At 42.6% G+C, this 21,968-nt stretch overlaps 2 protein-coding genes across 8 annotated transcripts in view; one reads left to right on the plus strand and one right to left on the minus strand.

Annotated features, from left to right (window-relative positions):
* Positions 1–21,968, minus strand: part of LOC306820013 (uncharacterized protein) — an 88,929-nt gene that overhangs the window by 755 nt on the left and 66,206 nt on the right. Inside the window, exons 1-7 of one of the 6 annotated variants that reach the window (XM_079337643.1) lie at positions 4,865–4,959; positions 4,084–4,126; positions 3,779–3,900; positions 2,560–3,326; positions 1,905–2,376; positions 1,218–1,357; positions 999–1,094 (exon numbers count right to left, since the gene is read on the minus strand). In XM_079337643.1, coding sequence (XP_079193769.1) covers positions 999–1,094; positions 1,218–1,357; positions 1,905–2,376; positions 2,560–3,326; positions 3,779–3,900; positions 4,084–4,126; positions 4,865–4,888 — 1,664 coding nt within the window. In that variant the 5' untranslated portion in view covers positions 4,889–4,959. Of the gene's footprint in view, positions 1–998; positions 1,095–1,217; positions 1,358–1,904; positions 2,377–2,559; positions 3,327–3,778; positions 3,901–4,083; positions 4,147–4,456; positions 4,540–4,864; positions 4,960–21,968 lie in introns of those variants that run through there. The other 5 variants (XM_079337644.1, XM_079337648.1, XM_079337646.1 and 2 more) reach the window with 5 other exon arrangements.
* On the plus strand, positions 4,602–21,917 carry cc2d1a (coiled-coil and C2 domain containing 1A). 2 transcript variants are annotated; one of them, XM_079337636.1, is made up of 28 exons: positions 4,602–4,728; positions 4,975–5,036; positions 5,211–5,349; positions 5,455–5,561; positions 5,979–6,224; positions 7,085–7,400; positions 9,622–9,731; positions 9,832–9,904; positions 10,610–10,702; positions 10,818–10,945; positions 11,907–11,979; positions 12,062–12,195; positions 13,071–13,158; positions 13,286–13,362; positions 13,526–13,621; positions 14,592–14,714; positions 15,223–15,281; positions 15,637–15,753; positions 16,569–16,642; positions 16,730–16,788; positions 16,882–17,033; positions 17,119–17,209; positions 17,295–17,450; positions 17,864–17,995; positions 18,083–18,209; positions 18,299–18,375; positions 18,535–18,582; positions 18,680–21,917. In XM_079337636.1, exons 2-28 carry the CDS (start codon positions 4,980–4,982, stop codon positions 18,710–18,712), a joined length of 2,985 nt encoding a protein of 994 aa, XP_079193762.1. In that variant the 5' UTR covers positions 4,602–4,728; positions 4,975–4,979; the 3' UTR covers positions 18,713–21,917. The 2 variants fall into 2 exon arrangements, with proteins under 2 accessions (XP_079193762.1, XP_079193761.1); XM_079337635.1 differs by having other exon boundaries at positions 17,864–18,209.

The following is a 21,968-nucleotide window of genomic DNA, read 5'->3' on the forward strand; positions in this document are numbered from 1 at the left end:
GATCAATTTTGGAGCACTTCTATTAGTTAACATATGCCTCTCGCAGCGGGAGACTTCCTCTGTCCAACGGGAGTAAGGCGTAAAATAACCGACACGGAGCAACAGAGTCTGCTACTCGATTCTACAGTGGAAATATCTGCCTTTATATCAAAGCTATGCTGCGTTCAATGGAATCCCAATATCGACAAAACGTTAGAGAAGAAAAAACTGTAAAACTGAAACATACTGCAGCCATTTTATTTTATTTTATACTCCATTTTATTTAACTTTGTACTTTTTGCACGTTTAGGTTTTAGGTTTTAGGTTTAGGTAAATATTTATCTTATTTTATCTTGTTTTATTTTATTTACCGTACGTTTTAAAAAAAAAAAAAATCTACATTGCACCGTGGGGAGGGGGGAAACGTAATTTCGATTTCACTGTATGTCTGACATATTTTGGAATTGACAATAAAGAAAACCTTGTTTCATCAGTCGAGGGCGGACAGCCTGTGCACTGGTCACGGGATATAACCCCCCCCCCCACACACTAGCTCGAGGTGAATTCTTCCCATTATATCCTGCTGCGTTTTTATACCAGCCCACTCAGACTTTACTGTATACCTTTCTTTTTATTTTGTAACATTTTACAGTAGATCGGGCCATAATTGGGGTTTGGCTCAGAATATATATCTTTGTTCAAACTGTGTATTGCATCTACCTCTGCATCCATTTGTGATTTGTTGCCTGAACCTTCTTTAAATGCTCCTGACATGTTTAATGAGAGCATCAGTGCTTCAGTAGACTGGCTGCACTGACCTTCAGGTGACTCTGGCTCAAGCTGCCAAACAGTCTACTGCTGACAGAGCTGATATATTTCTCCAGCCAATTAGAGCACAGGGGCGGATGTGAAGAAAAATAAAGCTGACCAGTTATAGTAGAAGTCAAAAGTTCAACTCTGGTAAGAGGGAGGGTCAGGATTGGGTTCCAGAGAATGATAGAAGTGAAAAAGAGACTTACTTCAGAGAGGAGAGCTCTCTGATGAGCCCACAGATCAGGTCTGAGGCGTCCTCGTGGAAAGCAAGGCCATTCTCCTTCTCCGTCAACTCTTCTTCACTGGATTTGAGGGTTGAAAAAAAGATTCAATTGAACCCTTAAATCAGTGCCTTTTTAGTTTAGATGCTAGAGAGCACTGTTGCGTTTTTTCACCCTTTCAACGGATTCAATCTACTTCCTTACGTTAGTGAAATCGTGTTCAGTTGTGAGTCCGACACGTAATCCAAGCAACCAGGTCTGAACGGGTCAGCGGTTTCCCTGGTCAGGAGGAGCTCAGCGTCCACAGTGGAAGGACCCCCATGAGGATCCTCCTCAGGTTCACACTGTGTCACAAACATTCATCACGTGCATGTCGAGTAACAAAACATTCAACAGCAATTCAGAAAACTACTCAGACTCAGAACGAGGGTGGGCGATTAGGACCAAAACTCATATCTTGATACTGCTTGGCTAATAATAATATGTTTATCTAAAGAACTAAATTCTAAAAAAATCCTCATGGGCCAAACACAAACGTTGTCAACAGTCAGCTTCACAACGTCAACATGGACATGAAAAATGACAAACTAAATGAGGTGAACTGAAATATCTACTGAAGACACGTATAACAATATTTGAATACGACATAAACTATATCAATACAAACAATTTTTTTAATTCTATGATCCTGTTTGAAAATATAATGTTATATCTGAAAAACTCGATATATCACCCAGACCTACTTGGTACGTAGTAGTATGGAAGTGGATTAGGGCCACTGAAAAATGAGTTTCCTCATAATTCTGTGACTGAAGTCATTTTTCCCTGTAAAGTCTGGACCTGGGTCAGGTGGATCAAAACTACAAAGAGTGAATATGTGAAACCACTTACACTGTCATCCTTCTCCAAGCCACCGGGTGTCACTGCAGCCTCACAGAGCTCCACGGAGCCACAGATGAGTCCCCCTGCTTGGCTCTCCGTGGATGAAGTACCTACTGGAGCTCCTCTAGTGTTCCCATCATCTCCTGTCAACTCTTCCTTCTTCTCATCACGTGTCGTCACGGTCACTCCATTCACCTCCTGGCAGGCTGTCTCAAACTCACCCTGCTCTTCTGCCTCCTCATTATGGGTTAGATTAGAGGAAGAGTCAGGACTCTGATCTACTAATACAGACCCATCTGTCACATCCTTCATAGGTTCCTCCTCCTCCTCAGCAGGGAGATCTAACGTTGGCTCAGCTGTTTCTTCTGGATCAGGCTCTGTTCCTCCTTCAGCCCCACAACTCTTCTCTGAGCAGCCTGGATCCTTCACAGTGCTGCTCTCATCTGAGGTAGTGTCAGCAGTGGAGACGTCAGCCTCTGCCCTGTGTTTGTAAGATAAAGGGAGATGTGAGCATTTAATTTATTGGAGTTGTTGTTATTAAGTTATATTTGTTGAATTTATGAATGAGACCAAAAAACTTGAACTTGAAACTTATTCTGCTCCTCGTTAATCAACGAGAAAGATAGAAACAACAAATGTGTGATTGTCGTTGCTGTGCTCTGACCTCTTATCCCCTTCACAGTTTGGGGACTGAAGATTTATCGCTGCCTCATTCTGCTCGGATTCACTACAAAGTGGGGTGGAGCTTGAAGACAGTAAGACGTGTGTGGATAAAATCTCCTCAGCTTTATTATTATTAATCTGTGTCTCAACTCTCTCTGGTTCATTTTGGCCGTTCTCACGCTTCTGTGTCTGCAGAAAGTGACTCCGCTCTTTCTCTGTTAGGCCACATGTTCCCATCCTTCGCTTCTTTTTGGCTGGTAGCCCTGCTGCTGCCTCCTTCATGGTTATCTTCAGATCAGCCCTGTATGCATTCGTGGGCTCTTCTCGGCTGGTTTCTACATTTATCAATAGATTGCTGTAAGAGTTCTCTTTTCCATCCGCCCGCTCTTCCAAATCAGTTGAAAAGGATCCATCGCCCTCTTCAGTGTGTGGTGCAAAGACCTGAAGTTGATCATTCCCTGTCTGAGTTGGTGATCTCTTACAATTTTCTGCAGTTATTTTAACCTTGTCCCCTTCACTCTTGTCAGCATCATTGTCAGAATCGACTGCACATCCTTCCAGCTTAGAGCCATTGTTTGGATTGGCCACTGTTGTTTCTTCTTGCACTGCAAAATCTGTGACTGTCACATCTGTTGGGTCCGCAGGATTTTCCTCTGCGACAGGATCTTGTTTGGTGGGACAGGTCTGTTCTGCTGCCTGATGTTGAGTTGAAGTAGATTCCTGCAGAGGCAGTTTGGGATTCACCACTGCATTAGTTTCTCCAGTGTCCTGAAATCCATTAAAAAAAAAAGACAACTAAATCGCAAAAATGTCAATCTTACCCAAATATTTGTGTCCACTTTCTATCCCAAAGCATCTCATCTCATCAGAGCCACAAGCCCAGATAAACGTTTTATATTAAACTAAAATGAATAAAAAAAGCCAGAATTGCTTAATGTGAGTAACATGTGCTTTAAGTACAGCAGGCAAATTTATTCAATACATTTCTTGGACTAAGATAAAGATCTAGGGTAATGTTGTGAGTTGCACTTTCAGCAATTTCACTCCTCACAAGCAATTCAGGCTTTATTTTAGATGTTTAAGTTTTGAAATGACACGTTTATCTGGACTGGTGGATCCAGCATAGTTAAAGTGTCATTAGGGCCTATACATACTTGGGAGGATTAAAAATGTTGGTGAGTAAACTAAAACACTGGCTTTATCTCTATATCTCAAGTCACCTGATGACGGCTGGTCCTCTGAACTTCAGTCTCAGAAACCTCACTTGGACAGCCCCTCTTTCTCGACCGGAGAGAGCGCGGTGGATCTGGAGCTGAGCTGTCTTCACACACACGAGTGCAAACTGATTCAATCACACACAGGGAATCACTGGGCTTTATTAAAATAATTCATGAGGGTAAGTGATGCATTTAAGGTCATTTTTCTCAAGTATGAGAATTTGCAATTGTTTTATAAATGGTGTATCTATCAAGAAACAAGAATATGATAACTTGTAACTTCAATTTGACAGTAACATCTCTATTACCACTATTCTGCATCTTCCCTTTTCCTTTGGCCATCTTCTCTTCCTACAGACACAAAAAAAAACACTTCCTGATAAACAGGGCAAGACAGAGAGAAACATTAATACCAGAGGTCTTTGACAAATAATGTATTTAGTTTTGGTTGATATTTCAGTTTGGCATTGTTTCACCTTTCATCTGTTATAATATTTAAAAGAGCACACAAGTTAGGAGGGAGCTAGCTAGCAAACATTTTCACTGACATAATAAATAATGAGTTTACGACATAGTTTTCAGACTGAGTCAACGTCCTGAGCTTCATAAAACAAATGTGTGCTGTTGAGGTTGACTCTGATAGACAGCTAAACATCGACTTAAGTTTTTTTTTCCACCCACCTGCGCCGACAACCTGACGTTATGATGACGTCGGTGTTTTACGTCAACAATGGGGTGTGTTTCCTCGAGCCGTAAAGCGGGATTTGCGTCGCTATGGGAGACACCATGTAGGAAGTAAATTCAGCTTGCCGTGGATGTTTTGATAGCTCGACATAATCGATGAAAACAGCTGTGTGCTTGAAAGTGTTTTGTTTTTTTTCTCCTGTTCCGTCTGAGTGACTCTCGACCCGACGAGCTGCTAAACTAACAACACGGTCCGCCAATCCGACGAGGTAAACAACACACCATAACAATAAAGAGCTATGTACAAATGGACTGTATGCTAACATTTGACTCAGATTAATATTATTAGACATTACAGCAGAAGTTGCTGCTATTGTAGTCGATGTTGAGTACACACCGACGCACTTTTATTACGTTGTCAGTAATCATGTTTCTTTTCTTTTTCCTCGTCTTCCTGGTCTTCTTTTTTCTTAATTAATCGACTGACACTCTCATTACCTCTCGGGTAACCATAGTAACCATGAGTCGGAGTCGAAACCCGCCCTCCCGGGGTCAAGGGGCCGCGCGAGCCAAACAGGTAACACCTTTCAGCTTTAGTGTGTGAATGATAACCTGTCCTGTTAAGTCAACAAAAAGGTGTGAATGAGTAGGTCTGTCGGTCTGTCCACCTGTCTGTCTCATTGCCTGTCTACCTGTCTGACTGTCTGTCCACCTGTCTCTCTACCTGTCTGTCTGTCTCTCTGTGTGCCAGATGGGCCTGCTCCTTGACCTGTCTCCGGATGGAGGGATGAACGACGATGGAAACGATGAAGATCTGGAAGCAGAGCTGCTGAATCTGGTGGGAGGAGGAGGAGGAGGGGGAGCACAGAGGAAGAAAGGTGATGGCAGAGGTAAGATGTTGTCCTTTATTTTTCTGTCAAATCTGTAAAACACAACATTCCTGTTTCTGTTTCATCCGTATAATCTTGTGAACATGTTGATGTGTGTTTACTCAGCTCCTGTTCCCATGGCTGAAATTGAGCAGATGGCAGCCCTCTGTATGAAAGACCTGGATGATGATGGGGATATGGATGATGATGATTTGGATGATGCTGATCTGCTGGTAATACACCCACATTGCTTTCTTTATGGAACGAAAACAATGCATTGATTCAGTGATTGGGTGATCGAGCATTATTTTGTAATTAATCCAAAGAAGAATTTTAAGTCAAAGCTTCTCCAAACTGTTGAATTTGAGTTTTGCTTTGTAATTTATGTTGGTCAACTGAATATCTTTGTTTTGTAAAGAAAAACAAAATCAGAACATCCCCTTCTGGTCTAAAATATCTTATGGCCATATTTATTTTATTGACAATGTTTATTTTAGAAATCAAATAAATGCTGTGAAACTTTGGACCCCTCGTCCCGGGACCTCATGGTTCCAACTATGAGAATCATTAAGTTGATAGAACAACAGTTAATAAATTGTTTTAATTATCCATCTTGTCCCTGCAACATTTTTCTGTCTCTCCATTTATAGGCAGAACTGAATGAGGTTCTCGAGGATGATGAGGATGAAACTCCTGCTTCTACCTCTCCTGCCGTCACACCGAGTGCTCCCAAAGTGAACGTCACCTCCCACTCTTCTCCACCTTCTGCTCCCAGTGGAGCTACAGGGGTGGAGTCCCAACTATTGGAGCGCATTGAAATGTATAAGACAGCCATATCCAACGCTAAGGCTGCAGGGGAGACCAGCAAAGTTCGAAGATATGACCGTGGCTTAAAGGTAAAAGAGTTTTATTTATTTATTTATTTCTATGGTGATGGTGAAGTATGACAAACGTAAATGATACCACACACTACAAGCTAATAGCCAAAGGTGATTAGCAACATGACGTTAATACAAAATTGGCCAAAAAAAAGAAAAAGGACATGAGGCAAAATTATGTATAAATAATGATTCAATTAAAAGAAACAAGTGAAGGTTGAAATGGTGGCATTTTAAAACAAAAAAAGATAAAGGTTAATATGACTTCATTAAAATAAAAGATTAAATGTAAGTAGGTATATAGTAAGTGAATAATTAGAAGTTATTCAACCTGAACATCATCTTCGGAGGCTTGTTTTTTGTAGGTGCTGCTTGTGACCAGCCCGGTGACCTAAATGAAAAACTGAAATGAAAATAATCTAAACAAAACGCGTCACTCTTCATGCAGCATGAAATGGTCTGGACAGTTTCTAACAGATTAAATGTGTTTATGTTTGTTTGCCGTCCTGCTCAACATTTTCTCCTGCTTCTCTGATGTTAGGTGGGAATCTGACACAAAGCTGAGATATTTTACTTCCTGAACCTGTTCTCATTACATTGAACATTCGTTTACTGTCCACTCATTTAACTTCTAATGAGAACTGAGCTCTGAAAGAAAAGCAAACAGACAATTTATTTGTAATGTTAAGTCTGATTCATAGCTGTCAAACCAAACTGTGAGCTGTGTAGAAACCTACAAAGGGTTCCTGACAGATACACAGATCACTATATCATCTGCATGCAGCAGAAGGACTAGTGGATTACCATACTTACACTCTTAGAATTAATATCTTTGATGTAAAACATACCTTCTTGTTGGCCTTCTCGTTTCACCTCAGACTCTGCAGTCCATGCTGACATCTGTAAAGAAGGGAAAACCAATCAATGAGGAGGAGATCCCGCCTCCTGTTGCTCTTGGTGGGAAAACCAACGCAGCATCTGAGTCTGAGGCGATCAAGGAACGAGAAGTACCAGAGCCCACGCTGGTGCCCTCTCCTCCCACAAACCAGAAACCACTAAGGGAGGCTGCACCAGCAGCTCCAAATACAAAGCCAGTCCATCTGACCCTGCCCCAAAAACCTGCTGCAGCCATCACTCCAGAAACACCTGCCATCTCTCCCCTTACTCCCAGCCAGCCGGACACGCAGCACTCAGGTAAGCATTCACACCGTCACCTCCAGAGTGCTTCTTCTCTTTGCTATTTAAAGATAGACTTGGTCATTTTATGCAGCATACACTTTTTGTTGTATTTGTTAAAACTGTCTGAGTTAAAATCCGTCCTCCTGTTAGCTGTAGCAGTAGCTGCATGTTGCAATGCTTGGTCCCCCCCGAATGAAATTTGCCGGTGTGACGTCTTGCCAGTGTGATGTCACTGTTAAAAAGCCCATTGGCTCATTGAAGTAAGACCAAGCTTGTGACATCCGTGCTGAGCGGCTGACCAATTACAACAGAGCGGTACAGCCGACCAATAAGATCAGACTAGGCCGATGTGAGCATAGACACATAAACTAGACGCTGAAGAGCCTGTGTCCGGCCGCTATATTGTGAGGGTCAAGTCTGCCCTGTCAACCTAAACAAGTCAATGCGACAGCGACGTGTTCCTGAAGAAAACCACGAAAATATACATTTACGTGACTGTGAAGAAACATTGCATTCATTTGTAATATTTTTAGAATTGTTGATGTAGAATATTTAAAGAAATAGAGGACGTTTGCACATTGGATATTGGGACTGCTGTACTCTCCTTATTGAGCAGCAATATGATGTAGCCCATGACAAAAATATGCAAAAGAATTTATTTATACAATGTGACATTTATGTACAATGAATATTAGGGCACAAGTTATTCCTATCTGTGTGGAAGGTAATTCCACGCAGTCGATTGTCACTATTTTGCCGGTTTTGACAACCCCAAGCAGAGCAGTGACGCGGCATCATTGCTGAAGTCTTGACCAATGACCCTCCCAACATGGCAGACACACTGACGTACGCTGCGGCCAGTCGGTGCATGGAGCAGTACATGAAAACAGACACTTTTTTCAAATGTTGGGTACTATGAACGTACTTTGGTCGGCACATAAATCAGATATATGAACCCCAAGAAGGTCAGAATATGGAACCTTTAAAAACTCTGACATATCACTGCTGTGAGGTCTGCATGGAAAGGACCAATAAAATGCCTCCCTAGCTCCCTGTGTGTACACTTCAGACAATATTTATATTTTTTTATAAATATTTACTAATTAATTATTCCACGTCTAGCGGAGGAGTGCAAAGAAAGCTCAGCTTGAATCACAACTGTCCTGCTTACATGTAGCCACTCGCGCTGCTCAACAGGACAATAAAAGAAAGACGGCAGCTGAAAAGGCTGCAAAGAAAAAGAGTTTAGAACAAGTTAGGGGACAAACTAAATGTGATAAAGCATTCATCAAGCTCTTCAGTAAAGAAGACAACTGAACGAGTTAAAGGGTCTGAAAAGTGATGTCATGCCCGCTGTCTTTGTTTTTACATTCAGTGTGATCAGTGGTGCATCCAAATTGCAAAGTGCCGACACAGTCTGTCAGGAGACAGTACCTTCTGTCTGTGCTGTTTACTGTTAGTATATACAGTTCAGTAGGTTGATAGTTGATTAGACAGAGCCTGGAGGACACGCTGCCTTTAACAGATTTTTGAGAGTAAATAAAGGATTACAGATGTATCTATCCGAGTTTTGTGTCATGTAAATAAGGTCAACATCAGACCCGATACTGATATCAGATCTGTCCCTATACATGATGATACTGGCTCACTCTATTGTGAATATAATACTCAATATTTGACTGAAAAAGGTTTGAAACATCATTGAATAAACACAACACAGCAAAGGGATTCAGTGACTGTTTGTTATCTTATAATGATACTTCATGGAAACCTTCAGAAAGCAGTTGCTGTTTAATAGATAACCCGAAAGACACTTTCCATTCTGATCTCAAACTAATCATTGTCTCTTATGATCCTTCCATCCAGCATGGTCTGTAGACATGTTGTTTGAGTTCAATGTTGTCGCTTCAATAACTGATCAGACATCACTATGGTGACGTGTGTGGTCATCATTGAGAGGTGAATGTACTGTCCATTATTAACTGTTGACATATTAAACAAACACTACCATGAATTGTACACTTAGGAAACTTCTAGATGCTCACTTCAGCAGGGATAAGTTTACACATTTCAAGTTAAATTATTACCTTTGTGACCATGTCAACAAAAACTAGAAATGTAGAGCCCTAAGTCAGACCTGATGGCTGATCTGTTTACTCACACTTACTCATGACGTTATGGCTGTTCTTTGTGACCATTCAAACCCTCCTGTTCTTCTCTCTCTCTCCTCACTCAGAGCTGAAACAGGCAGTGTTGTCTAGGCAAAGGGAGTATAAGATGGCTGCCATACACGCCAAGCAGAGTGGAGACATCGACCTGGCCAAACAGCACTACCTCACCGCCAAGGTAACACAACCACTTTCACTGTTCTTACATCAGTGAGCCTGCTGGAAGTAGATTGGAAACAAAGTGAAACCCTGAACACACTGCACTCCCTTTTATGCAGAAGCTCGACAAGCTGGTGGAAGCTGTGGACAGAGATGAACCTGTAGACCTGAGCTCACTACCTCCGCCTCCTGGTCAGTGTGTGCAACTTACAAAAACGCTGCGTTTGTGGCTTGTGTTTCAGTAACTGCACAGTTAAGTGTAGTGCAGTCGTAGTCCAATAACAGCTGCAGCTGAATCTGAAGTTAAAAATGGCTACCTACCTCTGTGGCCTGGTGGTTGGTGTGCGTCCTCCAGCCAGGAGACTCCGGGTTCAAATCCGACCTGGGGCTCCTTTCCTTCATGACATTCCTCTCTTTCTCGCTCTCTCTCCGATTGTCTGATTTCTCTAAATAAAGGCAAAAAAAGGTCAAAGAAAAAGTGATATACTGTTGTCCATTAAAATATCGTGTGTTGCTTAATCCACTTTAAACTAGGTGCCCTCGATTTCTTGTATGAAATGATACAAATCTTGAACGTTTATCTTGATCTTTGATCTAAATGGAAGAAATGTATGATCCCTGAATACAACAAAAAGACACTGTCATTTTGATATAAACAAAGAGTGGACTGACTCACTCATGAACATTGAAGTGTAAAAATAGTTTTTAATAACTTGTCACTTGAAGAACTTTAAAAGTTCAAAGTCCCACTTGGTGAATAAAACATCTTATTTCGGATCTATTTCCAGATGTGTGATGATTTCTGATGCTGTTTCATGTGCTGGCTGGATTTTATTTATTTTCAAACGTGTTTACGAATCATAATCCACCCTGACCCTGCTGTGTGATCATCTGCAGGAGAAGTCGTAGCAGAACACTGTGCACCTCCTCCTCCTCAGTCTTCCTCTAAACCTGCTGCCCCCGCTGCACATGCCCAGGTGTCGACATCGGGTAAGACCCCGTTAGCGCTGGCTTCGTTTCTAGTTTTTTAGTTGTTGAGAAAAGCACAGTGTACGGCGGATGACAGCAATGTCAATTTGTGTGTATGTGTGTGTTTCCTTTAAAGATCTGCCCGCTCCCACCAGTCTGGCTGAAGCCCTGCAGCAAAGGATGGACGTTTACAAATCAGCTGCAGAGGGAGCCAAGACCAAAGGAGATGATCGAAAGGCTCGCATGCACCAGCGCATAGCTAAGGTACACACCAAAAGGGTTTCTCTGTTCCTACGTTTCTTCCCCTGAGACGGATGTGTGGTCCACACTCATGGCTGAAAGTAATCGAAGGAGGCATTACATGTTCTCAAAGACAACACATCTCTGGGTTCATCTTGTTTTTTTGGCCCCGTGCTGCTGTTTGCTGGTATCATGTCTGAATAACTGGTGTGAGACCCAACTTTATTTTGTTTTGAATCATCTCCTGCTGAATGGACTGTGGTTCCTGCGGTCGGCAGGGAAGATTTATTGGTTGAGCTTTATTTGTTTAATCACAGGTTTTATCCAGGGCTGCTGTGGATCCTTAAACAATCTTTAAAAGTCTTAGATTAGAAAGGAGTATATTTATAATTTGAGGTCATAAAACGTGTTAAAAACATGTATCTTAACCTTCAAGAAGTCTTAGACTGAAGATGGAACTTTGACTGTAACGTGTCTGAATACTTTATCAAACTCACACTGTGGAGTTACAGTTGTATTTTTTGTGGATTTGTACGTGAACGGGACAATTCAAAGCATTTACAGCAGAGTGTTTCGTACACATTCACAAAGTGTGAATGGGAAATAAAAGTTCAAGGACATTTGGCCTCGAGATGAAAAGTGCAGGGAATGGTTGGCAGGGGCAACAAGGATTATGAAGCGACTCGCTACATGTGTTAAAAAAAAAAAAAAAAGCTTTGGAGACGTTGAAATCGGGAAAGCAGCATTTGAGTCTTACAGGAAGGCAGGACGACATGTTTTGTTTTAAAGATAACGCCACACATATTCAGGATGAAATCAACAAAGAGACAGGAGAGACGGCTCTGTCCACAGGGGTCGCCAAAATCAACACAAACGTCCTTACAGGGGATTTAAAGGAGGTTTATCAAAGGAACTAGCAGTCTATAGATAACAGAGGCCCAATAAGTATGAATTGAATGATTGATTCTCATTATTTTCCAATCAGCAATACCAAGATGCCATCCGAGCCCACAAAGCTGGACGACCTGTCAGCTTGTCCGATCTACCCGTGCCACCAGGTAACCTTCTGCAGGTTTGTTTCAGGACTCCAGCTCCCTCATATAGCTACAGTACATCATGTTTGTGTTTTGGCCCCTCCAGGCTGTCCACCACTTCAAGGCTCAGAGGGGGGCCAGCAGAACTTCATGGGCGTCCTAGAAACAGCTATGAAAATAGCCAATCAGGATGCCGACGCAGAGGACGAAGATGAGGAGGGACAAAAAGAGACAGCAAAGGTAAAAAAAAGCAAAAAGGGTTTACCAAATGGTCAGTGTTTTAATGAGGAGCCAAGAGATGTGATTGGTGTTCTTTCAACCAAAGCTACCTCTTTGTTTACTGGAGGCTTTGCCAGCTTCTGTGGTTGGTTTTGAATTTCTCTCCTGCAGCGCCTGCCAATTATATCCACTCTGCCTGCAATGGCAATGAAGTATGATAGTTCAGCTGGTAGTCTCTGTAACATTTCTTTAAGACTTAGCCATTTAAACACAACTCCATTTCGTCCATGATTTGTCCTTTATGTTTTAGAGGTGCACCTCAACGCGTTTTGGTATTGAGCACTGTCTTCACTGTGTCATGCTTTGTGCTGTTGATTGTCTGTGTTAAAGGCTGACTCACCCCCCTAAAGCCACATTGACCTCACGGTACCAATATAGTTACCTTACCTCACTTAGCTTAAGTTATCCCATTCATTTCTGAACATGATGGGGACCGGGGGCCTAGAGGCAATCGACAGCAGAGGCTATAATCCTCAGAGCGTGTGTCTGTCTCTCTGTCTCTCTTTCTCTCTGTCTCTCTGTTTCTCTCCCTCTCTTTCTCCCCCCCCCCCCCTCTCTCTCTGTTTTTCTCCCCCCCCCCCTCTCTCTCTCTGCCTGGTTTCCAACTCTATCCACTGCCCTGTCCTAATGAAGGCATGAAAGCCCAATAATTATTCTCTAAAAGGGAAACATGCCCAATTTGAGTTGGATGCCTGCAACACGTTTAAAAGAAGTGTAGTTACAAATGTGCAACAAATGTCTCAAGTGGTTGCAGCCTCAGAAGACCACAACGTGTCTTTAAATCTGTGTCTTTGTACTTGACTGATAATCACAACCTTATATGTTTGTCCTAACAGCCGGCAATGCGTCCGCCCACACAGAAAGCAAAGTCTCCGGCTCCTCAGGCCCCTGGCGGCTCTGCATCTGTAAAACTGGGAGCGAAAGGTATGTTAACCGTGCAGCTGGCATACACGCCTGCCTGTCTGTCTGCCTGCACTAAAGTGTCATACAGAGTGCTCGAGTGTTACCTGAGGCACAGTTTCAGCTCTATGTTTCTTAATTATCTTTGTAGCTCAGCAGCAAGTGGATTTCCTGTTGCTAAGGCGACAAGCTTTTTTGCGTGCAGCGCTGCGCTCCAAACAGATGAAGGTAAGCTTTGCACTTTTTACACTCTTTTTCTTTTTTTTCTTTTTTTTTCATTGTTTCAGTCGACAGATCCTGGCTGCTATTATTACAGCTGTGTGTTATTTCATGTTGTGTTGTTGTGCTGCTGTGGTTCAACTGATGCCTTTCTTTATTTGTGTGTTCATAGGACATGAGTGGAGCGGCAAACCACCTCAGACATGCAAAGGGACTGGACCCCATGGTCACAGCTGCCAAGTCCGGCCTACCTGTTGATATCACCAAGGTTCTAAAAATATAATCATGTATAACCCTGTGTGTGTGTGTGTGTGTGTGTGTGGGGGGGGGGGGGGGTTTATAAACACAAAGTTTGACAGAAATAGAAAGGCAGGGTGAATTCAAAACACCTCTGTGCACGTCTTGGTCTCACCTTCTGTGTGTGTGTGTGTCTGTGTGTGTGTATTTTCACCTGTGTGTGTGTGTTTTTCCACCTGTGTTTCTACCCGTGTGTGTGTGTGTGTGTTTTCACCTGTGTTTCTACCCGTGTGTGTGTGTGTGTTTTCACCTGTGTTTCTACCCGTGTGTGTGTGTGTGTTTTCACCTGTGTTTCTACCCGTGTGTGTGTGTGTGTTTTCACCTGTGTTTCTACCCGTGTGTGTGTGTGTGTTTTCACCTGTGTTTCTACCCGGGTGTGTGTGTGTGTTTTCACCTGTGTTTCTACCCGTGTGTGTGTGTGTTTTTCCACCTGTGTTTCTACCCGTGTGTGTGTGTGTGTTTTCACCTGTGTGTGTGTTTTTCCACCTGTGTGTGTGTGTTTCCACCTGTGTGTGTGTGTGTGTGTGTGTGTGTGTGTGATTTGGTCTGCATATTCTGTTTTACCTTTGCTTCCACTTATCCCACATGACTGTCTTTCATTTCTCCTCACTTTAATTTCGTGTGTTATTCTCGCATGTTTCCCTCTGACACAGAGAATATTATGCTTGTGCCTCTGTTAGTTTATCTTCCTGTCTGTCGGCACAGTATCAGAGCAGTTTGGAAACATATATTCATGGTTTGTAGAAGACAGATAGAGGTTCTATAAAGCGGCTGGTTCCAGATTATGAGCATGGGCTTTCAGGGCATCTCAGAACAGTAAGGAGAGTTGAATACTCGGGTTATTTAGGGTTTGTTATTTTAAGTTGAATATTTCTAAATATTATTCTTTATTTCACCACATTTGATTCTGCTCACATTTGTATTTTTCTCTTTCCTGGCAGATTCCCAGCGCTCCAGTCAGTGAGGAGGACTACTCCCTGTCTCGCTCGCGTTCCTCCCCTCTCTCCCCACGCTCCAGTGAACAGTACCACGGCCTCATGGATCTCATGCGGAAGCAGCACGAGGTCCGCACAAAACTCTAATTTCTCCTTTTGTCCACCTCAGTATATACAGAGATAAAGACTTTATTAATCCTGAGGGGAAATTCAAAGCATCCAGTAGCAGCTTCCAAAAACATGCATGACATGAAACATTTGTTAGATTTAACAACGGCCGCTGTCGCCCCTCGCATACATGAACCCACACAAAGATTTAAAGAACGCTCTACATAGATCAAAAATAAACCCATGCAATCAAAAAATTAGACCTATACAAAAACAATTTACCTAAAATGTGCAGGAATAAGAATAGGAACACATGTATGTACAGTTTAAAAACCACCAGTTTAATTACATCTGAACATGTCATTTCTCTCTCTCTCTCTCTCTCTCTCTCTCTCTCTCTCTCTCTCTCTCTCTCTCTCTCTCTCTCTCGCTCTCTCTCTCTCTCTCTCTGAGTTTAGGATCTTCTTCACTTTGGCTGTTGTCTGTTTTCATGCCCACACGCTCTTCTGTTGTGTCTCTCTGTTTACAGAAATGTCTGGGCTACTCTCAACAGTTTACACAACTGGGCAGTGTGGCTGAGGCTCTCAAGTAAGACACGTTCTTATTGGATGTTATTCATGTGAATGTTACACACGTGACCTGCAGCCATGATGGTAATATTAGTTGATGGAAAGCTAGGTTACTTCGCAATGAATTATTTTGTTGACATTGTTAAATATAACTGTCGACATTTGTACCTTTTCTGTTTTTGTTTTTTTGTCGAAATTCTGGATTTTCTGAATATATACAAAGATATACAAAAACTAAATTGTAGTCGCCATGAAACAGTATTTTCTTCTCACAGATGATGCTCCTTCATGTATTTATGTAATCCAAGACGTGAACAACCTCACCACATGAGGAGATTTTGAGCCTCTGTGAGTAACGTCGTCTCTCTCCTCAGGTTTGAGAAGCTTTGTGAGGAAACTATGAAGAACATTGAGATACTGAAGAATGCCCACGCTAAAGGACAGCCAGTCCCCAAGTGCCGCACGGAGGAGAGGACCTTCAACACTCTCAAGTTAGCAACCAACATATTCCTCACCCAAAGTTTAATATCTGCTCTCTCGATGAGTTTTGAAGTCGACACTTTTGAGCCGTGCAAGCAGCTCGAGAAATGCAAGAGCTCCTTCCTCAGCATGTCCAATATGTCCTCGTGCAAAGTGACACTTAACCCTACTGTATGTCATCATATGAATGGGATGAGTTACGACTGATGGTGACTTTACATAGCAGCTGTACATTCAGGATGTATGCAATAATTGCAATAATGAGATATACACTCAATAAAAGCAACATGTAATCTGTTACTGTCAGATATTCTACAAATATTCATGGTGACTTGAGATGAACCCTAATCACTGTCAGTAAATAAACAAAGGACACCATTATGTCTTTTTGATTTCAAACCTTCACCTATATTTTTAAGTTTTGTCTGAAATGTAAAAAACTGTCTGATTGGAGGAACTACTTCTGACTTGTATTTATCTTTTATGAACTACTCTGGTTGCAGCAGTTTGTGAAGTTAGTATCCTCCTGATTTGTCACAACACAGCAGCCTTCGGGGTCAGTGCGGTCGTCTTTATTCGTTTCTTCACTTTAGGAAGAGTTATAGATTGTCAACACATTGAGACGTCTGTTTTAAAACACAGAGTTAGTAGATTATTCAGGGTGACTCACTGTGACTCACTCTGGCTCTGCTCCAGTATCACACTAAGCTTCCAGCGAGGTGACTCTGGCAGTGACTCATTGAGCCGATTGTTTGGCTCTCACTGACGCTGACTTGTTGCTGCTTGTTGTTTCTGACTGATCTTGCCTTTTTCTTTTGTCTTGTAGGATCCACCCTAACCTCACTCCCAATGAGCTGATGCTGTACATCATCAGAGGCATCAATCTACCGGCTCCCTCAGGTACTGACAGCAGGTCTGTGTCTTTGAAATAACCTGACACTGAGGTGTCTAATGTGTGTTGACTTCCACCTACGTCTCTGCCGTCAGGTGTCTCACCAAACGATCTGGATGCCAGTGTGAAGTTTGAGTTTCCTTTCCCCAGTGCAGTAAGAAATTGTCCACACTCACTGACGACATTATGCAAATGTACCTCTTGTTTATATCGCTGTGCTTTAAAGCATCCCCTTCTGCGTGTGTAGGAAGAGGCTCAGAGGGACAAGACCAGCACAGTCAAGAACACCAGCAGTCCAGAGTTTAAAGAGCAGTTCAAACTCAACATAAACCGCGCTCACCGAGGCTTCAAACGGGTCGTCCAATCCAAAGGCATCAAGTTTGAAGTCCTGCACAAAGGGTACAAACTCCGACTGCTTTGATTTCTGCTTTAAACGGCTTGTCCATGATGCTTCCGACAATGATTTCTTTCCCTCCGTATTTAGAGGCCTGTTTAAGAATGATAAAGTCGTGGGGACTGCTCAGCTGAAGCTGGACGCTCTAGAAAACCACTGCAATGTTCGAGAGATCATTGAGGTGAGTTTTAAATCCCATCAGAGCGCGGATGCATTCCCACATATACACATCAGATTGCTCTTAAAGGTTGCGCAATGTTTCGTAGGTAATGGATGGGCGTAAGGCTACAGGTGGCAAGTTGGAGGTGAGGGTGAAGATCAGAGAGCCTTTAACAGGAGTCGACGTCCAGCCGGTGACGGAGAAGTGGCTCGTTCTCGAGCCTGTGTCCTCCCTCTCTCCTCCAGAGAGACAAAAGGAACGGGTGAGTCGAACGCCATGAATGCCTTTAAGAGAGGATGGTTAAAAGGTGTGTAGTGGTATCCCCTTTCCCAAAGTATGAAGACAGCGAAAGACGAGGAAAACCTGGGATGTCAAATCATGAGGGTACAAATGAGCTTCAGCTGCACCTTCATATCAGTCAAATGCTTTCTTTGTAATGATTGAATTGCAACTGATAACTGTAGTGTTATATTTGGATGGAGATTTTGGAGAGCAAACTTTTTTTTATCCCATGTCTTTCTCCATTCATAACAAGTATGAACACGTTTGGCTTCGTAGCAGCAATTGTTCGAGCCGAGCATTTCACAGCTGGTACACTAATAACCACAAATATTGTAGCATATGTTAACACGATTCAGTTCAGCTAATTCTCAGTCTGTGCATTTGTTTGATCAGGCTCCATCTCCTCGGTCCAAGCCCAGACATGAAGCGAGCAGCAGGAGCAGCCTTCCCAACACCTCTCCTCCACAGTACAAGCTCCACAGCTTCAGCCTCCTCAGCTATGACAGGGAGCGGCTGGAGAGAAAGGTATTTCCCCGTCTTCACGTTTGTTGGTGTGAATCTGTCCCACGACGTCACAAAGGTCTCGTCTCAGTCATTACGTCTATCTGTCAGCTGGCAGAGTACAAGAAGGCGCGACGGGATCCCCCATCCGACCTCGTCCATCAGCACAGAGAGGTCACACACAGACTTCAGTGGCAGAAATCACAGCTGGAGAAAGCCTCTCCCGCTCTCCTGACAGGTAACACAGATTACACACCATAAATACACATACAAGTCTTTAACTCTCGTTCTGCACCTGTAACCCACATCTCCCCTCACCACGTGTAGAGTATGAACATGTGCTGCAGCGTTTAACACAAGGACTTGCTGACTCAGTGAAGAAATTCTCCACCCAAGGCAACAGGGTGAGTGGACAAGAATCAGGGAAGAAAGGTGTTTAATGTGAAGTGGCAAAAGTATAAGGATGTCTTCGTTTAGACTGCCAGTCTACTCCATGTGTCGGCATAGCCAAAAAACTTCCCTCCTCTGTGTAAACGTGTAATGCTTGTACCTTCTCCTCATAGGATGCTGCCAAGGACGGACTGGGCAGATTGAAGATGGTGGAGAGTGAGGTGAGGGTCTCTTTGCACTCTCGGGGAAATCTTTGATTTGATCATCGTGTGTGTGCGTGTGTTTTCAGCGTACGTTCTCCCTCTCTGTCTTCTCCAGCTGGAGTGTTTGAAAAGGAAACGCACGGCATGAGAAGAGAGGAGGACAGTGGAGACTTGGCTGGAGTACTGTTATCTCGTGTCTCTCTCTTAAACACTACAGGTCCTTCAGCACGAGCCCATGCTGCTCATGTTCATGACAACTGCATGACCTAAACTGACAATTCTGTCTTGAAATCTAACAGTATAACCTGAGTCACTCGCGGTTAGTCATTCAAATGAAATCAGTGACTCTTAAGGGACAGGCCTTAAGCATTAAAATGAAAGGCTTATTTGCACTTAAACGAGACTAACACGACAGAAAGCTGCTTTTAAAGTTCGTTTCGACAGACCTTACCTGTTTCCCATCTTTCCTTTCAGATTCTTTTGACTTTCAAACGTACAGTTTTACATTTGGCACTAGCTCACAGAGCATTGTAGTGTCCAGAGATGACCAAAAAGTGTGTGTGTGTGTGCATGAATGCGTGTCCTCAGAAGTGTGTTTAACCAATGAACTGAGGTGATTTTAACCCCTTTTCCCATATTTTACGTGTGTAATGAGCTTAATCTAATCTGTCTGCTCCAGTGTTCCCAGATTACAGTAATCTGCTCCGTTTGGAGTGGTGTGATATGGGAATAAAAAAAAAACGGGGCTTCGGGGCGCTGCAGCCTACATCCCATAATGAGGGATTAGTGTTTGTGTCACCAAGGAGACGACTAGATCAGACGTAGAGTCGCCTTTGGGGCTGGGGAGAGGGGGTGTTAACGGCGTGCGATGAATTGTGCCTCTGCTTCCTCGTCTTCTCCTTCATCAGCTGTTTTTTCTTTGTTGTCGTCACTTTCTTCACACTTATTCCTTTGCATTTATTCAAAGATTATTCTGAGTCATGAGTACCAGGCTGCTCAGCCTGGATGTTCTTGAACCTTTCTTGAACAGTATCTAGTCCCCTGTTCTTTCGGTTTAGAAAATAATTAACAGCTGCTGCGTCAGTGCGCTGCTATTTTCCACAGATTCTGGCCGATGCAACACCAGATTGTGTCCCACAGAGCTCTCCAGTGGCGGTGCGCTCAGTATTCAGCCCACAAGAAGACAACCTAATGTGTGTGTGTGTGAGGCTGGCTAATTGCTCATTTCTATTTTCTATTCCCCCACAGACACCCCTGTCGTAGTCATGCTTCTCATTCCTCTCTGCTTCTCAAAGAGGGTGGACGAAATTCAGGCAAATCCAAACTAATAAACGAGACAAATAGAGCCAGAAATGTGGCTAATGTGTCAGATAAGTGCCCTGTTTTCCCTTCTTTGTTTACTTCTCAGTGTGTTTGGAAACACGCTAACCAGATCCACGTGTTCCATGTATCCAGGATGTAGCAGACGACTTTAGAGAAGCCTTACTCTATGTTTTATTTTTGACCAACAGCTTTGTGGTCTGGAGACACAACAGGGGATATATTATGTGTTTGCCCTAATCCACCAACAGCATCACCCTATTAATAAATAATCCTGGCTAGAGTTGACCTGATCCTACCCACTGAACAGTGTTTGTATAAGAATGCAACACTCCTCCCCCCTTTATCAAACAGCATTTTCCGAATCTTTTGATCAGCTGAAAGTGTTGACAGGGAGAGGCGTTTGAATCCTTGCTCGTAGTGGATAGCTTTTAGTTGTGATATTCGGCGGCACATTATAGGACTGCAGAAAGCTGTTTGCAACTTTGAGCTCCCTTACTATGAGTCATGTATACTTAACACTTAACATATGCAAGGCTTCTGATTGGATGTATTGTCCCTACAGTTCCAGTAGGCCATTAGTCCTCTTTAACTTCCCTGCTGTATGCATCATTTAGCAGACTCTTGAACATGAGCAAAACATTGGCTCACAGAGTGTTGTAATCCATCACTGCCAACGTTAAATCCCAGCCTACATTAAGTCTCTATCAATGTTCATCAATGTTGTGTAGTGCAGTAGTGAAGATTAGTCTGACAAATCTGCAATTTCATCGTTTGTTTTATTTCATTCCTTTTAAGCAGTACAATGTAGAGATTTATTTTTTCCCCAAAGAACGAAAAGTTGCAGGAGGAAGATAAACGTATAAACCTGCCCTTTGTATAAGGAAAAAAACACTGACAAAAGGGGTGAGGTTTGTGTTTTTGCTAATTGGTAATTAATGAAAATATCATGGCTGCTGGAAACTGTGTGAACAATCTGGACTGTGTCCAACATTTGGCCTGTAAAATATAGTGACTAATGCCCTCATGACTTTCTAAGATGCAGATCTACAGATCTTCACATTTGATTTCTGCCAACCCCGACAGATATTTAATTTACTTGTACTCAAGTCAAAGAAAATCCCATAATCCCTCTTGATTTATGACAATACAGAAAATTCTTTGGTATTTTCTGGCTTGTGAAGGACTTTGACAATTTGATTTATTACCTACAATTCTTTGAAAAGTAATAAAACCCACATGAATTCAGCGACGCAGAAGGATTTGTTTTGAAGATGGTTTCATGTGTTCTTTAAGTAAATGGACTTTAAACCTGCAGGGTGTAGCACTCCCATGTTCTAACACTGTTTAATACACACTCATGTACATACACACACACACACCCACACACACAGAAGTAGTGCTTCTGCTTCTTTCTCTACTAAATTTTTGACCCCATGTAACCCCAAACAGACACACACACACTCCGACCACATCACCCCAATTCTGGGTTAACCTCATGGCCTCTCAGGCCACCCTGTTGTTATGGCAACCAGCTCATCAGCATTCAGAATGGTAGTTTGGGTGGTCAGGATCGACAGGAGAGGAACGTATTTGTTATAAGTTTGTCTTGCTGGGGACTTCTACTCCCTCCTAACATTTAGAAAACATCTCACACTCCTTTTATTTAAGTGTTTGTCTTGTTTTGTTTTTGTGCTGATCTGCCAACCTTTCTTTTAAAGAGGAACATCTGGTGGATCAATTATATTTTCAGCTGCAGGATATGTGTTAATCTTGGGTCGGGAAAAAGAAACTGTTTTATGATCGATAACATTTTTGTATTCTGTTGATGAATGTCATGTAAGGGCAATCAATATAAATGAATATTTATATACAGTAAATATACAGCATAATATGCTCGGTCTCTATTTTTAAGTGTAAGTCTTGATGATTTGAGAAGCTTAAAGTGGGAATGTATGAAGGCCTGATTGTTGAGGCTTTATCATGTCATGTATGGGGTCTGTGTTAACATGAATAAAATGGTGAAAAAGCGATGAATGTGTTTCATTGTCACCTTAAAATGTGCAATCTCACTTTCTAATGGG

This window comes from Symphodus melops (genome assembly GCF_947650265.1).
Source record: "Symphodus melops genome assembly, chromosome: 2".
NCBI lineage: Eukaryota > Metazoa > Chordata > Actinopteri > Labriformes > Labridae > Symphodus > Symphodus melops.

Bases quoted from the DNA above. Each gene is read 5' to 3' on its own strand.
- cc2d1a (XM_079337635.1), top strand. From the start codon at position 4,980: ATGAGTCGGAGTCGAAACCCGCCCTCCCGGGGTCAAGGGGCCGCGCGA. The intron at 5,562-5,978 runs GTAATACACCCA...CTCCATTTATAG, and splicing joins TGGATGATGCTGATCTGCTG to GCAGAACTGAATGAGGTTCT. The intron at 10,703-10,817 runs GTAAGACCCCGT...TTTCCTTTAAAG, and splicing joins TGCCCAGGTGTCGACATCGG to ATCTGCCCGCTCCCACCAGT.